Source organism: Ictalurus punctatus, chromosome 14, assembly GCF_001660625.3.
Source record: "Ictalurus punctatus breed USDA103 chromosome 14, Coco_2.0, whole genome shotgun sequence".
Taxonomy (NCBI): domain Eukaryota; kingdom Metazoa; phylum Chordata; class Actinopteri; order Siluriformes; family Ictaluridae; genus Ictalurus; species Ictalurus punctatus.
In genome coordinates this window covers 18,886,579-18,903,618 of record NC_030429.2, presented here as the reverse complement: position 1 = coordinate 18,903,618, position 17,040 = coordinate 18,886,579, and the positions used below count along the sequence as shown (strand labels likewise).

At 38.3% G+C, this 17,040-nt stretch overlaps 1 protein-coding gene across 9 annotated transcripts in view; it reads left to right on the top strand.

Moving 5' to 3' along the window:
* The window catches only part of si:ch211-272n13.3 (ankyrin repeat domain-containing protein 26), a 31,796-nt gene that overhangs the window by 9,108 nt on the left and 5,648 nt on the right, over positions 1 to 17,040 (top strand). For 2 of the 9 annotated variants that reach the window (XM_017485375.3, XM_017485377.3), the window contains 25 exons: positions 122 to 224; positions 568 to 657; positions 2,278 to 2,336; positions 2,507 to 2,582; positions 2,672 to 2,716; positions 3,377 to 3,703; positions 3,821 to 3,907; positions 4,016 to 4,080; positions 4,373 to 5,194; positions 6,600 to 6,805; positions 7,820 to 7,996; positions 8,250 to 8,283; positions 8,436 to 8,577; positions 8,763 to 8,976; positions 9,108 to 9,291; positions 9,557 to 9,703; positions 9,836 to 10,222; positions 11,240 to 11,821; positions 11,935 to 12,087; positions 12,264 to 12,439; positions 13,029 to 13,122; positions 13,521 to 13,547; positions 14,960 to 15,037; positions 15,729 to 15,863; positions 16,053 to 16,165. In XM_017485375.3, the coding sequence (XP_017340864.1) occupies positions 122 to 224; positions 568 to 657; positions 2,278 to 2,336; positions 2,507 to 2,582; positions 2,672 to 2,716; positions 3,377 to 3,703; positions 3,821 to 3,907; positions 4,016 to 4,080; positions 4,373 to 5,194; positions 6,600 to 6,805; positions 7,820 to 7,996; positions 8,250 to 8,283; positions 8,436 to 8,577; positions 8,763 to 8,976; positions 9,108 to 9,291; positions 9,557 to 9,703; positions 9,836 to 10,222; positions 11,240 to 11,821; positions 11,935 to 12,087; positions 12,264 to 12,439; positions 13,029 to 13,122; positions 13,521 to 13,547; positions 14,960 to 15,037; positions 15,729 to 15,863; positions 16,053 to 16,165 (4,523 nt within the window). The remainder of the gene's footprint in view (positions 1 to 121; positions 225 to 567; positions 658 to 2,277; positions 2,337 to 2,506; positions 2,583 to 2,671; positions 2,717 to 3,376; positions 3,704 to 3,820; positions 3,908 to 4,015; positions 4,081 to 4,372; positions 5,195 to 6,599; positions 6,806 to 7,819; positions 7,997 to 8,249; positions 8,284 to 8,435; positions 8,578 to 8,762; positions 8,977 to 9,107; positions 9,292 to 9,556; positions 9,704 to 9,835; positions 10,223 to 11,239; positions 11,822 to 11,934; positions 12,088 to 12,263; positions 12,440 to 13,028; positions 13,123 to 13,520; positions 13,548 to 14,959; positions 15,038 to 15,728; positions 15,864 to 16,052; positions 16,166 to 17,040) is intronic. The other 7 variants (XM_053685794.1, XM_053685798.1, XM_053685795.1 and 4 more) reach the window with 7 other exon arrangements.

Genomic DNA, 17,040 nt, shown 5'->3' with positions numbered 1-17,040 from the left:
AAAATAGAGTACCGTACAGTCCCATACGCAGAACTCATTAAAATGGCAACGTAAGGCATTATCATGATCACTGCAAATTAGTGTTCCTCTTTTCAAGCTGAGTGACACTCTTCTCTCTCAGTCTGGCTCAGACAGCCCGAGCAAAAAGGAGCAAAGTGAAAGGCTGAACTCCCCAACCAAGTCACATAAACCCATGTCCAGTATTCGTGAGGAGAGCAGTGAAGGTATGTAAGCTATAGCACTTCTGGCCCTTTTGTGCTTAGAGCTGGAAAAACAGTTTTAAACAGAGCAAGCTTTGCTTCAGTAAGCCATCTCTGCAGCCATTTCATGCCTTAAGAAACATTCAAAGCTTGAAAAAAAGTTTTCATTGTGGTTCGCTGCTTCTGCTTTGTATCGACTGATGCCATTTAAGCATTTCGGTAAGGACTTTACCATTATAAGATTTATAAAGGTATAACGGGTAGCTATTTGTGCAGGAGCATTTTCATTGAAATAAAAATTATACATTTTGTAAAGGACAGCTGAACACACTCTATGATTTTTCTGTAATCGATTCCTTTTTTTTAGCCCTGCATTATATTCCATCTTTCTTAAGAGGATCGAAGCACAGTAGTGTATTCAGGAGTGTTGCTTGGCCTGGAGGTCAGAAGGCAGTGGGTATGCCAATTAAATTGCTGCACGATGTCCCGTTCTTCTCCAGGACTTATAGCCCATAACCCCCTGCTTTCACCATTTCACTTTCACGTTACTTTACTTTCTCATATCTGTTACAGGTCTCAGTCCATAATGGTCCATTTGTGTTTTTGAATATCTGTTGTCAGTGCCTATGTTGAACACGGTAGTCTGTGTGGCTTGCATCCTGATTTACTGTGAAGAGAGAAGGGGATTTACAATGAACCCTCCTATTATGTTGGGAAAAAAAGTTACATCCATTATGTTATGGGTCAAATTAACTTCCACAGTTTAAATACACACATAAACAGCAAAGAAGAAACATTTTCATATAAGTTCATGACCCTAAATGAGGAAAGTCAAAAAATTTAAAAGAGTGATTAACCAGTATTTCCAGACATCTCAAATGTGGAAATAGGTCAAATTGATCCATAACATAATAGGAGGGTTAAACTATGATAGGTTGTCTAGATATTTATACTTAAAATGAAGCTATAGATAACCCCACCAAGCATTGAGGTTGAGTTAATTACATTTGAGTTGACAGACTACTAGTTTATAAAACTAGTCCTATAGCGTTGTCATGGTACTAATTTAAGACAATGACAGTGACAGTGAAGCATATGAAATAATGAAACAGCTTGTGCGAATATTAGGAGCATGGAATATGTTTGGAGTCCACGAAAATACAACACAATATTTGTGCTTTGAGGTGTACCATTCACCTTATCTGCACCTGTGTGAGTTTATATTCATATTCATTTCTTTCATTAGAAAACTAACATTTTATTTACAAAAAATGTTTCTTTTAAACGGATGACTTGGAGCGAAATATTCCGAAAAGCAGCCAATAAGTGTCCACCATAGGTGGGAACTCCTTTAATACTGTTTAAAAAGCACCTCAGGGAGATTCCTCAAGAAATCGGTTGAGAAAATGCCAAGAATACATGGAAATTCTAGGCAAAAAGGGGGTCTTCTTTGAAGATGCTAAAATATTAAATTATTTTGATTTTATTTTCCACTTGTGTTACTCCAGAGTTTTGATGACTTTATTATTATAAGATGTGGGGAAACAATAAATAAAGAATGAGTGTGTCTAAACCTTTGACCGGTAGTGTACCTGATAAAAGAAATTGGTACATGAAGCCAGTAATGGTTGTGTGTAAATTAGATCTAAGCCTAGTTTTAGCATTAGTGCCTAAGTTACAGCTTGCACACCACAAAATATTCCTGTGTTATGCTGAAGAATATAGTTACTTCCAGTTCCTAGACTACTAGTGCTGTTATTAATTTGGTTTCTCACGTAGAAGCACACGCAAGCTGCACTAACATATTCTATGGTGCTATGCGGTTTGTAGATATTAATGTATATAAAACAACTGCATTACCTTCAGTGCTTTGCCTGCACATCAAAAGCTCATATGCATTAAAGAACTTGCTATTTTGCATGTGCATGCCTACAGTGTAGCAGCTCTAGAGGCTTGTATATAAATTGTTTGTGTCTTGTGTTCGTGTTAAATGTATGCTATGTTTTTTTGTTTGTTTGTGTTTTTTTTTTTTTTTACACTTTAAGTGTCAAGATTTAAAATTTCTTTCCTTATGCAGTTTTAAGGACTAGTCAGGAAGAGGAGGATAACAGCGATGAAGAGAAATTGGAAAAGCAGGTAAACATTCAGTATGCCTTTTCATGACTTTTTGTGTGTTAATGTTTTGTTTTATATATATATATATATATATATATATATATATATATATATATATATATACACATATATACATGTATATATTTGATTTGTTTTAAATTTATGAATGATTCTTTTTTTTTTTTTTCCAGCACAAACTGCTTCATAGGGAGCCAGTATCAATGCTGAATAAACTGCTGGAGTCTAAAGATACTAGAAAAAGGACCGGTAATAAAAGCAGTGTGTTTATTTTAACATGGCGTTTACCTGTTATTTAGACATTCCTAATAATCTCAATGCATTGTCTTTGCTTACAGATGTAATGGAGGAACTTGGTTTAGGAGATGTTGATGATCTTGAAGGTAATTTTTGACCTGGTTGGATTTTTCTTGATATTCTCAATCAGGTTTTTTGTAAGGATTAAACTTTTTTTGTGTGTGTATTTTTATCTTATCTAAAAGAAAATCACAAAATCCCAGCAGGTCAGATGCTCTGTATTTCATTCTGCTCTGAGCTTTGTAGTGTTAGGATTATATACAGTACTGTGCAAAAGTCTAGGCACCCTATTTTTTTATTTTATTTTTTTTTAGTACAAACTTTGTTATAGATTTTTATTTTATGATTTCTACATTATCAAGTCAGTACAAACAACATTTTAGATTCCCAAACATTAGTTTTCCAGCACAAAAATACATTTTACAGAAAAATGTTTGTATGACATTAAAGAAAGCAGCATATTATGTAAGAAACACTTTTCAGAAAAAAACATAATGAAGGCTGCTGGGTTTTGCTGCAAAAATAACAAGCAAGTGCAACAGTCAAAGTCTCCAGAGGAATCGTGTCTGGTTCTGCAGGATGCTCAATAAAACTTAGAGCTCATTTCCTTATAAAACTGCACACATTGTACCGGAGAGTACTATTTAATTTTTTTTGTCACACTACATATCACACAACACCACATATCACACAACATTAATACCTTAAAGTATAGTCCCAGATTAAAGATCTTATTCTCAACACAGATGCTTCAGACTGGGACTCAGCAAGTACTACCAGTAAAGCCAGTAAAAACCTGCCGGTCTATAAACCCGAGGAAGAGTTAGCGAGTGAAACCCCATTGCCTCTGCCGGTCGTCCAAGGGCAGGAACATCCAAGAGCATCTGTTGCAGAAACAGAAGGAGCTGCCAACACAAAAAAGGAAGAAGGAAAAGAATCTTCCCTTTTAAGAACTCGTCCATTGCCAAGTCCACGCTCATTCAAAACTCTTACCAGCACACAGCCCCAACCTCAACCTCAACCTCAAACACACATTCACAAGGAGTCTATTAAGAAACCAATGAGTGATGAAGGTGAGAGATAACTTTGCATATTTAAACCTGTGAAGCATGTCCTTTATGATTTGGGTATACAAAGATGTCGGAATGATCAGTCGATCTAAAGTTATTATTTTTCAAATTATATTGCAGAGTCAGACTGGGACACAGACAACACCTCCAGTCGTGCAAAGTTGACAACTCCACTGCCAAACATTGTTGAGACTGAAACAGGTACAGGTATGTAGGTCAATTGAACCTATACTGATGCCAGCTTCATATAAACTCCTCAACACAAATACCATCAGATATTTATATCGTCGAACATTGTTTCCTCTGATGCTCCAGTGTCACCACCGGAGGAAGACAGAGAGTGTGACCATAGCTCAGAGGCCAATGAACATCCTGAAGAGGTGGGCAGATTTCAGTGTCTACTGCACCCACGCACATCTTTATTTCATGCACCCGTCCCCCTTGTTGTTGTTTTTTTATTTAGGTGTCTTCCTGTAATTGACATTGTTGTTGATAAACCATTTGAGCAGTGTTTGTGGAGTTATGATATCTTATAGACTTCTCAAGTCATAAGTATTGTGTATCCTGCAAAAGTAATTTTGGTTAATGCACAGTTATTCCCAATGTTTTTTTTTTTTTCCTTTTTCTTTTTGAATGTTAATTGTATTTCTTTGTCCACTTATGCTATCAAAGGAGAGACAGACATTAGATGCACTTGAGATAGATGTAAGTAGTCCATATCAGCTAGCCCCCTCTGAATCCCAGACCACTGAGGTAGGAGAGAATGAAGAGGATAAAGAAAAGCAAGAAGATGTAGAAAATACATCTTTCCATGAGACTACCTGGGAGCAACGCTATGAGAAAATCTGGGTGGAAATTGAGAAAAAGGAGACAAAATCCCAATACAAAAACGTAACCGCTGAGCTTAAAGAAAGGTTTGGAGAGATAGAGCAGAAAGCGCAAAGTGAGACTGCCCAGGACCAAGAGGCGAAGGAAGAAAAAGAAGAAGGAAATGAAAATATAAAAAAAGACGTTCCTGTGGGTGCATCTGAAGAAGACTCCATTGAAGACGAGGAAGAGTTGATAGTGCGACCCACTACACGGGCTAGGAGTGTTCGACTGCTGCCTATTCCTGAGCAGAGGGAGTCTGGACAAGAGGAATCCTACTCTGAGGATCTTCCCAATAACGATTTTGCCAAACACAAAGATATCCAGCAACATTCTTTAGAGACTCTGAATGAAACTGCTCACGAAACACTAAGCAGCTCTTACCAAAGGTCTGGCTATAGTGCAGACGCTTTCTCTAATATAAGTGAAAATATAGAGAACTTAAGATTGGCTCACTCGGGTGATCTCGAAACTTCATTTGCTATGAACCAAGAATCTTCTCAGGAAGCTGGGATTAGTCCGCTGCATTTGGTTGGGGAGCCGAGGATCCTTCCTTCTATCCCAGATGCAGTCTCTTGCAACTCAGAGGAATTGGTTGAGGAGGGCCTACAGAGGTCCATAAATGAGGTAGGGAAATGGAGAAGAAGGAAATCACAGCTTTGTAGCAGTAATCTCCGGTGTCATGTTTGTCTTTTTCATTTTCTTTCCTTCACTAATACTGTAACTATGAGCAGGACAGATTTTGAATTAGTCCTATTTCTTCCCTTCATATATTATAGTATTTACATTTCACCAGGCTGCTGTTGCAGCTTAACTGTTTCAGTGCTTTACAGGATACGTGCACATATAGGTCGACCTATTGATTGGTTTTGCCGATAAATTGGCACAAAGAATTGATCGCTGGAACTACCAGTTATCAAATCCTCACTGATCGTTTTTTCCGGCTGAGTCCGTTGCGGAGTGGCTGAGAAGGGTCCCTTGTCATTGTACAATACAAGAGCGGCCTCTAGAGGTGAAATAAAATCATCACTGACAAATTTTTTTGTGATATTGGAAGTGTTTTTTATTTTATATATATATATATATATATATATATATATATATATATATATATATATATATATATATATATATATATATATGAGTTATCTTGGAGTGTTTTTGGATCAGTTTGGTTGTATATCTTTTATTTATTTTAATGTTTATTACTATTTAATATATTAATATTTATATATTTATTTCATTAAAAAAGTACAGAACATTTTCATGGTAAAAAAAGCTCAGCAATATTTTACTTTGAGTGTTGTGTTCAGTATCAATTTTAAAAACTATCAGTTGATTCATCGGTTATCGGCAGGTAACTATCGCCCAACTTAGTTATCGGTATCAGTACAATCCACTATTGGTCGACCTCTCCATGCATGATGGTTCTTTATTACTAGTGATTATAATATTAAAGACACCAAAGCAGCAGTGAATAGGCAAAACATAATTCTGTGTTTGTAGCCTTTTGTGAAAACCCACGATCACGATCCAAGTGGTGCACATTAAGTATTTACTTGTTCCTTCCTACTTATTTATTCGAATAGCAAGGTCTGAACTGCTCATGCCTTATTCCCCATCTGGCTCAGGCTGCTGAGCCATTAAAAATTAACAGCGTGATTTTTGCCCAGGTGTCTGGTTATCAAATCGGGCACCTAATACTGTCTTTAGGGCCTCACCTCACACTTCAGTTTTTGTGTCTCACTCATAATTTCCTTCAGCCACCTGGAGATCACATCTCATCTTTCCTGAGTAGTGTACAGTGTGTGAGTGTGTGTGCATTTACACTGCTTGTTGGTACTGTTCGTTTTCCATTATTAGTGCTTCTTTTAAAATTTTTTAAAAGAAGACTTCTGTCTTGTTGAATGCTTTGTTCAGTGTTTGTGTTTTCCTGCTTGTTTCAGTATTTGTGTCATTCAAATGTTAAATATTTGTACACAAATATTAAATTCATGAAAACTAAACAGACAGCATATGCTATTGTTTTTAGGCTGGTGTCATGAGAGGAGAACCTAAATCCAGTGTCTTATGGAAGACTCATGGCTCTGGTAAACAATCTGACATTGACCAAGAAAAAGGCAAGAAAGCAGACACCAACCCTGACAAGCCAAACCCTAAACAGGGAGGGACTTGTGATAGTGGATCTCAACAGAAGGATCATGTTTCACCAAAATGGCCAACAAGAAGCCCAAGGAGGTAAGACTCTATAAGGTGGAAGCTGGGGTTGACATTTGGAAATGTGAATACGTCTAAGAATCTGGCTTCCATCCATTCAGATTAACATTGCTAGTGAGACACCACTTACCTGAGTTCACTACATGTATACAAACCTACATACTCATGGTAGTACAAGCAATTTTATTTCAGTGACAGTTCCTAGTCTGACTTTCAGGCTGTGGATAATTTTATTTCTTTTGCATTTGTTCTGAATGACATCAGGTACCTTTAGCAATGAACAAAAACACTTACAAAACCAGTCAAAAGTTTGTGGACACTCGATTGAAATGTTTCCCATGATCTTAAAAACCTTTTGATCTGAAGATGTATGATTAAATGTTTGAAATCAGTGTTGTAGACAAAAAATATAATTGTGCCAACATATTCATTTCTTTCAGTAGAAAACTAACATTTTATTTACAAAAAACAAAACAAATATTTTTTTAAACGGATGACTTGGAGCAAAATATTCTGAAAAGCAGCCAATAAGTGTCCAGCGTAGGTGGGAACTCCTTTAATACTGTTTAAAAAGCATCTCAGGGAAATTCCTCAAGAAATCGGTTGAGAAAATGCCAAGAATACATTTCCGGAAATTCTAGGAGAAAAAGTGGTCTACTTTGAAGATGCTAAAATACAAAATTATTTTGATTTATTTTGGATTTTTTATCACAACATAATTCCCATAGTTCCATTTGTGTTACTCCAGAGTTTTCATGACTTTATTATTATTATACAATGTGAGGGGGAATAAAAATAAAGAATGAGTGTGTCTAAACTTTTGACGTGTAGTGTAAATGTTTCACTATATAAATCATTTAGAGACTGTAATGGAAAAATATCTAATAATTGTGTTCTGTGGTTCTTGCTATTACTTCGTCGGAAACACCCTCTCAAGGTTATTTTAGCATCTTTGAGTGAAGGCTGGTGGTGGGCAGCAAAATCTTTTCACCCTCGTGATGAATGATGAGATTTTTAATCCCCAACACTTAACAGGAAGACAACACTGCTTGATGATGAGGAGAAGAGAACTATGGGTAGCCAGGGGAACCTGCTACGTGTTCCTGCCTCAAAGCAGTCTAGCGATCCCTGCCCTGTGAACCATCGTAATGGAGGCCCCCTGTCTGTGTTTGATGATAGTACTTTAAGTGAGGTGTCAGAAGATGAAGGAAGGTACATATGCAGTATGGCATTCTTTTCATATGATTTGGACTTTCTGGCTTGCTCATTATGCACTCAAATATCTACTAAACTCTGTCTGTCCTGGATGCCGCATACATGTGTTTTACAGTAAAGATACTGCATTGTACCATTTCTAGATTGCGCAACCCAGGTCATCCCTGGATATCGGTGTCATTTTTATGTTAAATAAGAGCATATGAAGCTAAAAACCATTTTTGCATTGTCTTTTGTTGATTCTGGGTAGGTCTCCATCCTCACGACATAGGGCTGAGAAAAAGGTAGGGTTGGTTATTAAAACATTGTATTCAATTAATAAATCCCTTATAATATGATCGTTGTTGTTTTTTAAAATTCCTATTCAGTCAATAACATGCAATCCGTATATTGCCAAGCGGAAATGTAAAACTTTGTGAAACTTTTATCTGTGCAGAATGGTGGAGAGTTGGAAATAGCAGATGACTTTGAAGACCTCACACAGTCGTCTGACACAGCTACTGAAGAGCTGGACTCTGCTACATCAGGCTACTTTAATGCCTCTCTGCTCATCAAGCAGCTGGATACCAGCTCTATAGGTGAGCTGGACTTATACATTTCAGATAGACCAATAAATATTTTCTGATTAATTCCTGCAGGCTTCATGTGACATCATTTGGTTCCTAAGGATAATTTAATAATGTAGCAAGATGCACTTCATGCAGAAACGCAGCTATTAATGCTAGTTGATCCTTAATCCTCGTTTCTACCTGTCTCTGTGTAGATTCAGTGAGCATGGTGAAGTTGCAGAACATGTTCCATGAGTATGAGCACACCATCCAGAAGGAACGCAACAGACACAGCCGACTAGCTGATAAGGTTTCTCAACTGGAGCAGGAGCGGAATGAGCTCAAACTCCTGCTGGATGAGAGCAGAGAGAGCAAGTCCAGCCTGGAGCACCTCCGACTAGAGCTGGAGACAGACCTCAACAACTTCAAGTGAGTTGCACTTGATTTTGACAAAATGTTCTAAATATTGACATTGTCATCATGTTTTCATGGTCACTAGAAACACAGGTCATTTTATTACCACAAAGTCTTTGAGCTCAACTTTTCACTTTTCACTGTAGGTTTCTGCTGAAGCAGGAACAGGAGAAGCACCAGAGTGCTTCTATGCTGTATGATAAGACCCGGGAGCAGTTGTTTAGGAAAGAGGAACAGCACCGAGACGAGGCAGAGGAGAGGGAGAGAGCGGAGCTCAAAATGAGAAACCTGGAACTCGAGATTAGGGCCCTGATGAACAACATGAAGCAGGTCATCTATGATCAAAATTTGATATAAATGATATAATGATTTGTTCATATATATCATTCGGAAACTTCTGAGATTCCCGAGTTGATTATTTTAAACAATGCTTGTTTGTTCCCTAAAAAAACTGAAACCATTCATTGTGACAAATATGCAATAAGGGGGGAAATACTTTTCATAGGACTGCTGTACATAATTAAAACGGAATACACTGTAATCTACTCCTTTTACTTTCACTTTGTCTAACGAGTATATGTGGTATGCTGCATAGTTGGAAGATGACAGGAATGAAACCCAGCGTCTTTTGGCCCATGAGCAAAGTGCTCGAGCCTTACAGGAGGACCTGCTGAATAGTCACCTGCGCAAGCAGCAGGAAATTGAAGAGAAGAACCTTAGAAATGTCACCAAGAGCAACGAGGTAATGTTTAAATTATATAATAAATCTGATGCTGATTGGGTAAGAATCATACCTGGAGGCATTGTGTTTGTCACTGAGGTCAGTTGGTGTTGACAGACGCATTTACCTAAGGTTGTTGACTGTCTTGTCCAGGCCACATCCCAGCTAACTGAAGCCAGTGAGCGTGAGAGGGAGCTGCAGCAGCAGGTCTGCACTTTGCAGGAGGAGCTGAGCTCAGTGCGGGCTGAGCTGGAGCACTTTCGTTCACTCAGCCGGCAGGAGGAGAGCAGACTGGTCGATGAGAGAGACGCGCTGCGGGAGAGACTAGAGGATGCTCGACGTGACCTAAAGCTAAATGATGAGACCCTAGCTCAGACTGTCTTCCAGTACAACGGGCAGTTGAGCACCCTGAAGTCAGATTGTACACTGCTCAGCACCAAACTGGAGCACGAGAGGCAGGTGCGCCAACAGCTGGAGACTGAGGCTGAGACCAGCAAAGCACGGCTCCAGGCAGCCCTGCAGGAGACTGAGAGGTGTCAGGTGTGTATGTGTGCTGTTTGTGCTCTTGAAATAAGGTGCATAAGGCAGTGGTTCTCAAACTGGGGGCTGTGGTCCACTGGGGGGGGGGGGCATCAAATGGGGCCGCATAGAAATTCTAGAACATTATTTGGAAAAAAAATTTTTTTTACCCGTACACTACCATTCAAAAATTTAGACACACTCATTCTTTATCCCCCCCCCCCCCCCCCCCCCCCCCCTGCACATTTTAGAATAATAATAAAGTCATTAATACTCTGGAGTAACACAAATGGAACTATGGGAATTATGTTGTGATAAAAAATCCAAAATAAATCAAAATAATTTATTATTTTAGAATCTTCAAAGTAGATGCCCTTTTTGCCTACAATTTCCAGAAATGTATTCTTGGCATTTTCTCAACCAATTTCTTGAGGAATTTCCCTGAGATGCTTTTTAAACAGTATAAATGAATTCCCACCTACGTTGGACACTTATTGGCTGCTTTTCTGAATATTTTGCTCAGAGTCATTCATAAAAATATATATATTTTTTTGTAAATAAAATGTTAGCTTTCTAATGAAAGTAATGACTATGTTGGCACAATTATATTTTTGTTTACAACACTAATTTCAAACATTTAATCATACACTGTCAAATCAAAAGGTTTTTAAGATCATGAGAAACATTTCAGTCAAGCGTCTACAAACTTTTGACCGGTAGAGTCGGGACAAGTCTGGATTGTCAACCCTTGAACTATGATGTACATAAAAATAAGAAATATGAATAAATAAAATCAACTATACACAGCACACTAAGACACACACCAAACATAGACATACTAGTGTACAGTATTGTTAACCACACTGATAAAAGAAGAGCCTAGCGTTAAAAAAACAAACAAAATTGCGACAATTAGACGACTCTAGGGGGCCACAAAAGGATGAGCCTTTAATATGCATGGCATCATTGAACAAAGTTCATTCAGATCAGTTGGTGTTAGCACTGCTCTTTGCTAACTCCCTCTGCTCTTGTTGTCAGGCGGCACGTGCAGAGACAGAGCGCACTCTGCAGCGCGAGCGTGAACAGCATCAGCGATCTGAAGAGAAGCAGACATCAGAATCCAACTCACAGCGTGACACCATCCAGTCACTTTCTCAGAAGCTGAGTGAGGTCGAGGCCCGCGCCAACAGTCTGGAGAATGAGTGGCACAGAGCCACCCTGAGCGTGGCTGAGAAGAGTGCGATGTTCGAGACGGCAGCTCGCGAACGGGAACAGGCCCGTGCACGGCTCGAAGAGCTGGAGGGGACGCTGCAGAGCGAGCGTGATCGGGCCAGCCGTGCCGTCGCTAGACAGGATGCCATGCAGGAGAGGCTGGCACAGGCACAGAGCGAGGGTGCCCTGCTCAGGCAGCAGTTGGAGGAGGCACAGAACAGGGGCACAGCCAAGGAGCAGGCTGTTACGGACGCGCAGGAGTGCTTCACCCAAGCGCTCAGCCAGCTGCGTGCCAACGGTGAGGAGAGAGTGCAGCTGGTCGAGGAGAGGAGCAAAGAGCTGGCAACCAAAAACGCAGAGCTCCGAGAGCAAAACTACAGACTAGAGCAGGAGAAAGCTGATAGAGAGGTGTGCATGGTTTCAATTTAGGAAGATGAATTGGTTCTGTTAGATGTGTTTTCATTACAGAACATTTATAGTCATTTTAATAGAGTTGTGATGCACTGTTGTGCCCATGATAGAGCTCTCTGAGGCAGCTTCAACAGGATCTGGCTGATTCTCTAAAGAAGCTGTCCATGTGTGAGGCGTCTCTGGAGGTGAACACTCGGTACCGCAATGACCTGGAGGAAGAGAAAGCGCGCACTCAGAAGGACATGGACAGACTCAGGGGAAAGGTGTGCAAAGTCCTGTTGTCGTATGACATCATACTGTGTGATGATGGTGGGATGATGAATGTAGAATAAACTGAAGTTCAATCAAATTGTAAAGTTCAGTTACTCAAGTAAACTAACAAGCAATATCAGGTCGACCAAGTGTTGTGAAGTGCATCTTCTCTTTGTTTTACCTCCAGCTTCAGGAGAGTGAGGAAAACAACATTCAGGTGGAAAGGCGCGTTAACACTTTGATGGGCACTTTGGATGAGAAGGAGCGGGACCTCATCTGTACTGGTCAGAAACTCCAGGAGGTGCTCGCTGCTACAACACGTTCAGAACAAACCATTAAACAACTAGAGGAGGCAGTACAGAGGTACAGGATATGCACATGCAATTTTTTATGTGTTTCTTTATGTACTATGTTGCTAGATTATGGTTCTTGATTTTATTTGTAATAAATAAAGCGTAAAATCTTTGATTTTTTTTTTCCGGATTTGATCATAAAAAAGCAGTGGTTCTCAAAGTATGGTCCAGGGACTCCCAAGGGGTCCATGCATTTATTTTATTTATTTTTTAATTTTTTACAGCAGTGTAAATCACAATCCAAATTTACCAAAGATATTATATTTACTGTATTATTGAGTTCTTATAGTTTTTGACCTGATTGACTGGTTACTTGAATTGATGGTATTTTATCCAAACTTTAAAAATTCCAAAACAAATCGGCCTATAAATAATGTCAACTTGGACCTAATGTATTCTGTATTCTGTCTGTGGGAAAGTTCAGGAATAAAAAACAAAACTCTATGGGTCCAATAAATAATCAAAATATTATTGTACATATTTGAGTAATGAGCCTAATATTTAAAAAGTTCATTTAAAAAAACGTCTGTCCTGATGAGTCTGTGGATTTGTTTTAATTTGTTACAATGATTGATGAGATAATGTTTTTTTGTCCGCAGATTGGAGATTGAGAACGCCAGACTAGAGGCAACAGCAAAACAACAGAATAACCGCATTGAAATCCTCCAAAAAGAAGCTCAGGAAGCTACTGCTGTAAGTACAGATTATTTTATAACACAGATTTTTATTATTATTATTATTATTATTATTATATAATGAAGCTATCTCACTAATTGGAGTACTTTTATGTTTCTTCTATTGTGTTCTGTTAATGAGATGAAGTGAATAAATATTGAAGACTACCAAAGGGAAAAAATGAACTCTTTAACAATTAATAGACTGCTTGTGTCTTTACTTGTATCATGCATCAACAGGGGTACTCGACCCTAGTTCTGGGGACCCACACAAAACCTTTCAGTGCAGTGAGTCCCCAGCACTGGTACAGAGATCCTCTACTGTAGAACCTTAAAACCAGAGTGTGCATTTTTATCTCTTCAGTCTTGTACGTTCTCACCTGCTCGGAACTGATAGTATGAGTGTTCTTTTCACAGCTGACCGATTCATCACCAGGAGGAGGGGTTGGTATTTTACATGCTGTGAAGCTAACTGCATCTTTCACTGAGTTCTTGATCAACCAGTTTACTAGGTGTCCAGATACAACCCAAGCCAATGTACAAACCTTTTAGTTGTTGTGTTCCTGTGCTCCAGCTAATAAAATGATGTTGAGTGTAAGTGCAGAATGTCGCAGAATATTTGCATTTCAGTTGGGTGAACTAGATGGTATTACATCTCTGTTGGATGACTCATAAAGGAATTAGACGTCTTTTATCCTTATACTACGAGCTTTTGTTGCAAAAGAAGACCTTCTGCATCTTCTACATTATTTTCATTTCAAATTAAGTGTGCTGAACTACAATAGGTGAAATAACAAAATCATGGCTGTCCAATTTTTAGCGAGAAGAATGTTTAAGTACTCATTTTCATAAGACAGAAATATAATGTATACATTTTTTGAGGCATATGTTGTAGTAAATTTTATTTTAAATGGTATAAAGTGTTCTTGTGATATATACACTACCGGTCAAAAGTTTGGAGACATGTGACTGAACTGTTCTTCATGATCTTAAAATCCTTTTGATCTGAAGGTGTATGATTAAATGTTTGAAATCGGTGTTGTAAACAAAAATATAATTATGCTGACATATCCATTACTTTAATTAGAAAACTAACATTTTATTTACAAAAATATATTTTTTTAAACGGATGACTCGGAGCGAAATATTCTGAAAAGCAGCCGATAATCGTCCAGCGTAGGTGGGAACTCCTTTAATACTGTTTAAAAAGCATCTCTGGGGATTCCTCAAGAAATCGGTTGAGAAAATGCCAAGAATACATTTCTAGAAATTCTAGACAAAAAGGGCGTCACTTTGAAGATGCTAAAATACTAAATTATTTTGATTTTATTTTAGATTTTTTTTTTATTTATCACAACATAATTCCCATAGTTCCATTTGTGTTATACCAGAGTTTTGATGACTTTATAATTATTCTAAAATGTGGTCAAATAAATAAAAATAAAGAATAAGTGTGTCTAAACTTTTGACCGGTAGTGTACATCATCACTGTTACTGAGTTTCCAATTCATTACACAACATGTCAAGACCTTCAAGACACTGTCGGTCATGGACTTTATTTGAATAATTAGTTGGGTTGTTTATGGACATTTTCTGATCTTGGTGGTGGTATTTCTATCATGATTTGTTTTGGGGGTTTTTTTTCATTTGATTGAGCTTGCTGTTACTGTACATGAAACTTCTTCTGTGTTTCTGTTTCTTGGGGATCTGAACTTCATATTATTGGTTTATCATGAAAATAGTTTAAAATCTGCATGAAGTGTGTCGCTGTACCTTTTAAAGATTTCAAAGAACTCTTCGTCTCTCTGTGGAAATGCCTCACACGCCTTTGCATTACCTCTTTTACATTTTCACAGGTGCGAAATCAATTGGAGAATTTAGTCACAAATTTGCAAAGCAGCAAAATGACACTAGAGGATCAGCTCAGTCGTGAGGTTCGACATTTCTCACTCTGCTATCAAATAAAAGTGTCTGGTTTGACTTTTCAGTCGCATTGACGAGGAGTGTGTTAAACTTGTGTTTCTTAAAGTACATTCAGCATTACTTCAGTAGCTGCTGTTGTAGTTATACCAGAGGGTGACGGTTGGATAGCAAGTCTACAAGACTCGTACTGTTACTGGAGGATCAGGAGTGGAAAATGTACTTTTTTTTTCACAGGACAAGAGAATACAGATATAGAAGACTGTTGTACTATTCAAAATGATTAATAGTGACCAAGTACAAGATGAGTTATAGGCAAAATAAGATAGAAGTATTGTTACTATATGGTACTACATATCTGGAGGGATCATTTTAACACTATCTTCAGATCTGAGGTGTTTTAATTGATGTGTAAGATGTTAGCTTATGTGCGCAAGTCAAAAGTGCTGCAGATGCTACAGACTGGAGATGTGTTTTTTGTTTGTTTCTTTTTTTTAAACATTTATTACAGGTCTTAATTACAATTTTTAATGTGATTCAGATTAATTTAGGAACATACTGGGTAGGACAGTATAGAACCTTCATAACAGATTATAAGTATAACAGACTTGTTCACTAATGTTACTATTGTTAAGGGCTTGCTTTGTTTAAATAGGCTGGTAAAAGCTTAAAATTAGAGTTGACTGATATTGGTTCTCCTCTCAGGTCCAGAAGCAAAGTATGCTTTCCCACAATGCCCATGACTCTCAGGCCCTGTGGGAAGAGGAGCTGAAGAATCGATCACGGTTTGGTCTCCGACTGGCTGAACTGGAAAAAGAGAAAGGAGAGCTCAGCAACCAGGTCCTTGTAACAATCAGCCATAGGTTTTTTTTTTTTCTGTACAATGAAATTCTTCTTAAAGGAAAAAAACATACAGTGAATTAAGGCTGTGTGAACACGATCATTGTGTCAGTAGAGTAGTTCATTTTATTCATAGGTAATTTCCTAAATCTTTGCCGGTTTTGTGCCACTACTCTCTGTGTACTCCAGATGGAGCTAGAAAGGAAGAAAGCCAAAAAGATAGCAGAGCAGAAGAAGGCCGTCGATGCCCGACTGGACCAAGAGATGAAGAGAAACACTGAACTTCAGAAAGAAATGTACAGGTGATACTTCAAGCCCACCTGTCTCTCCCTGCAGTAATGAGAGACCCAGCTGTGCTTACGTGTGTATATTACTATAGTACCTGTGGGTGACACAATGGACTGTGGGACTAAGGGGAGTTATTTTTATTAGATGCCATGCCATGATGAGTGATGTTCATGACACCAAGGTCTAGTTTGGTCAAACGTTTAGAACCTATGTTTATAGCATGTTTATAGCAGGGCATGTTGATACTTGTTTATCTATATCTGTCCTACAAAGGCAACATGGCAGTAGCACTGACAATAAGAAAGTTTGCAGTGCATTTTAGCAGTGGTCAACAATAATTAGCTAACATGAATTTCTAATTCTGATTTCTAACTGCAATCATTTCAAATCTGCAGCCAATGAATCATTTAGTTTTGGTATAATATCCATGGCAGTTGCAGATGAGTTCCAAGTCAAACTGCACTAATTGCAAGCAGAGCTGCTGGGAAATCATGATAAATCATCGTAACTGAACTTAATGTGGTCTGGACTTTCGTTGTATTTTTTTTTTTTATGGAGATTTTGATCTTGGTCACTTTGTCAGACGATAAACCAGACAACAAAAGTTACGTTATTGAAATTGAAGTTACTATGATTTGCCTTTTTATAGCAGTATAGTCCAGTAACCACTGGGAGAAATTGGACTTCTAACCTACTTCATTAATCTTTAGTAACTGATTTATCCGGGTCATGGTCATGGTACCACAGTCACACACTTGTTCACACTTAGGGGCAGTTTAGTGTAGCCAATTTAACTACCAGCATGCATTTGAAAAGTGGAACCTGAAGAACCCATAGGAGAGCCCATGTAGTCAGGGGAGAACATCTGCACTGACAGTAACCCAAGAAC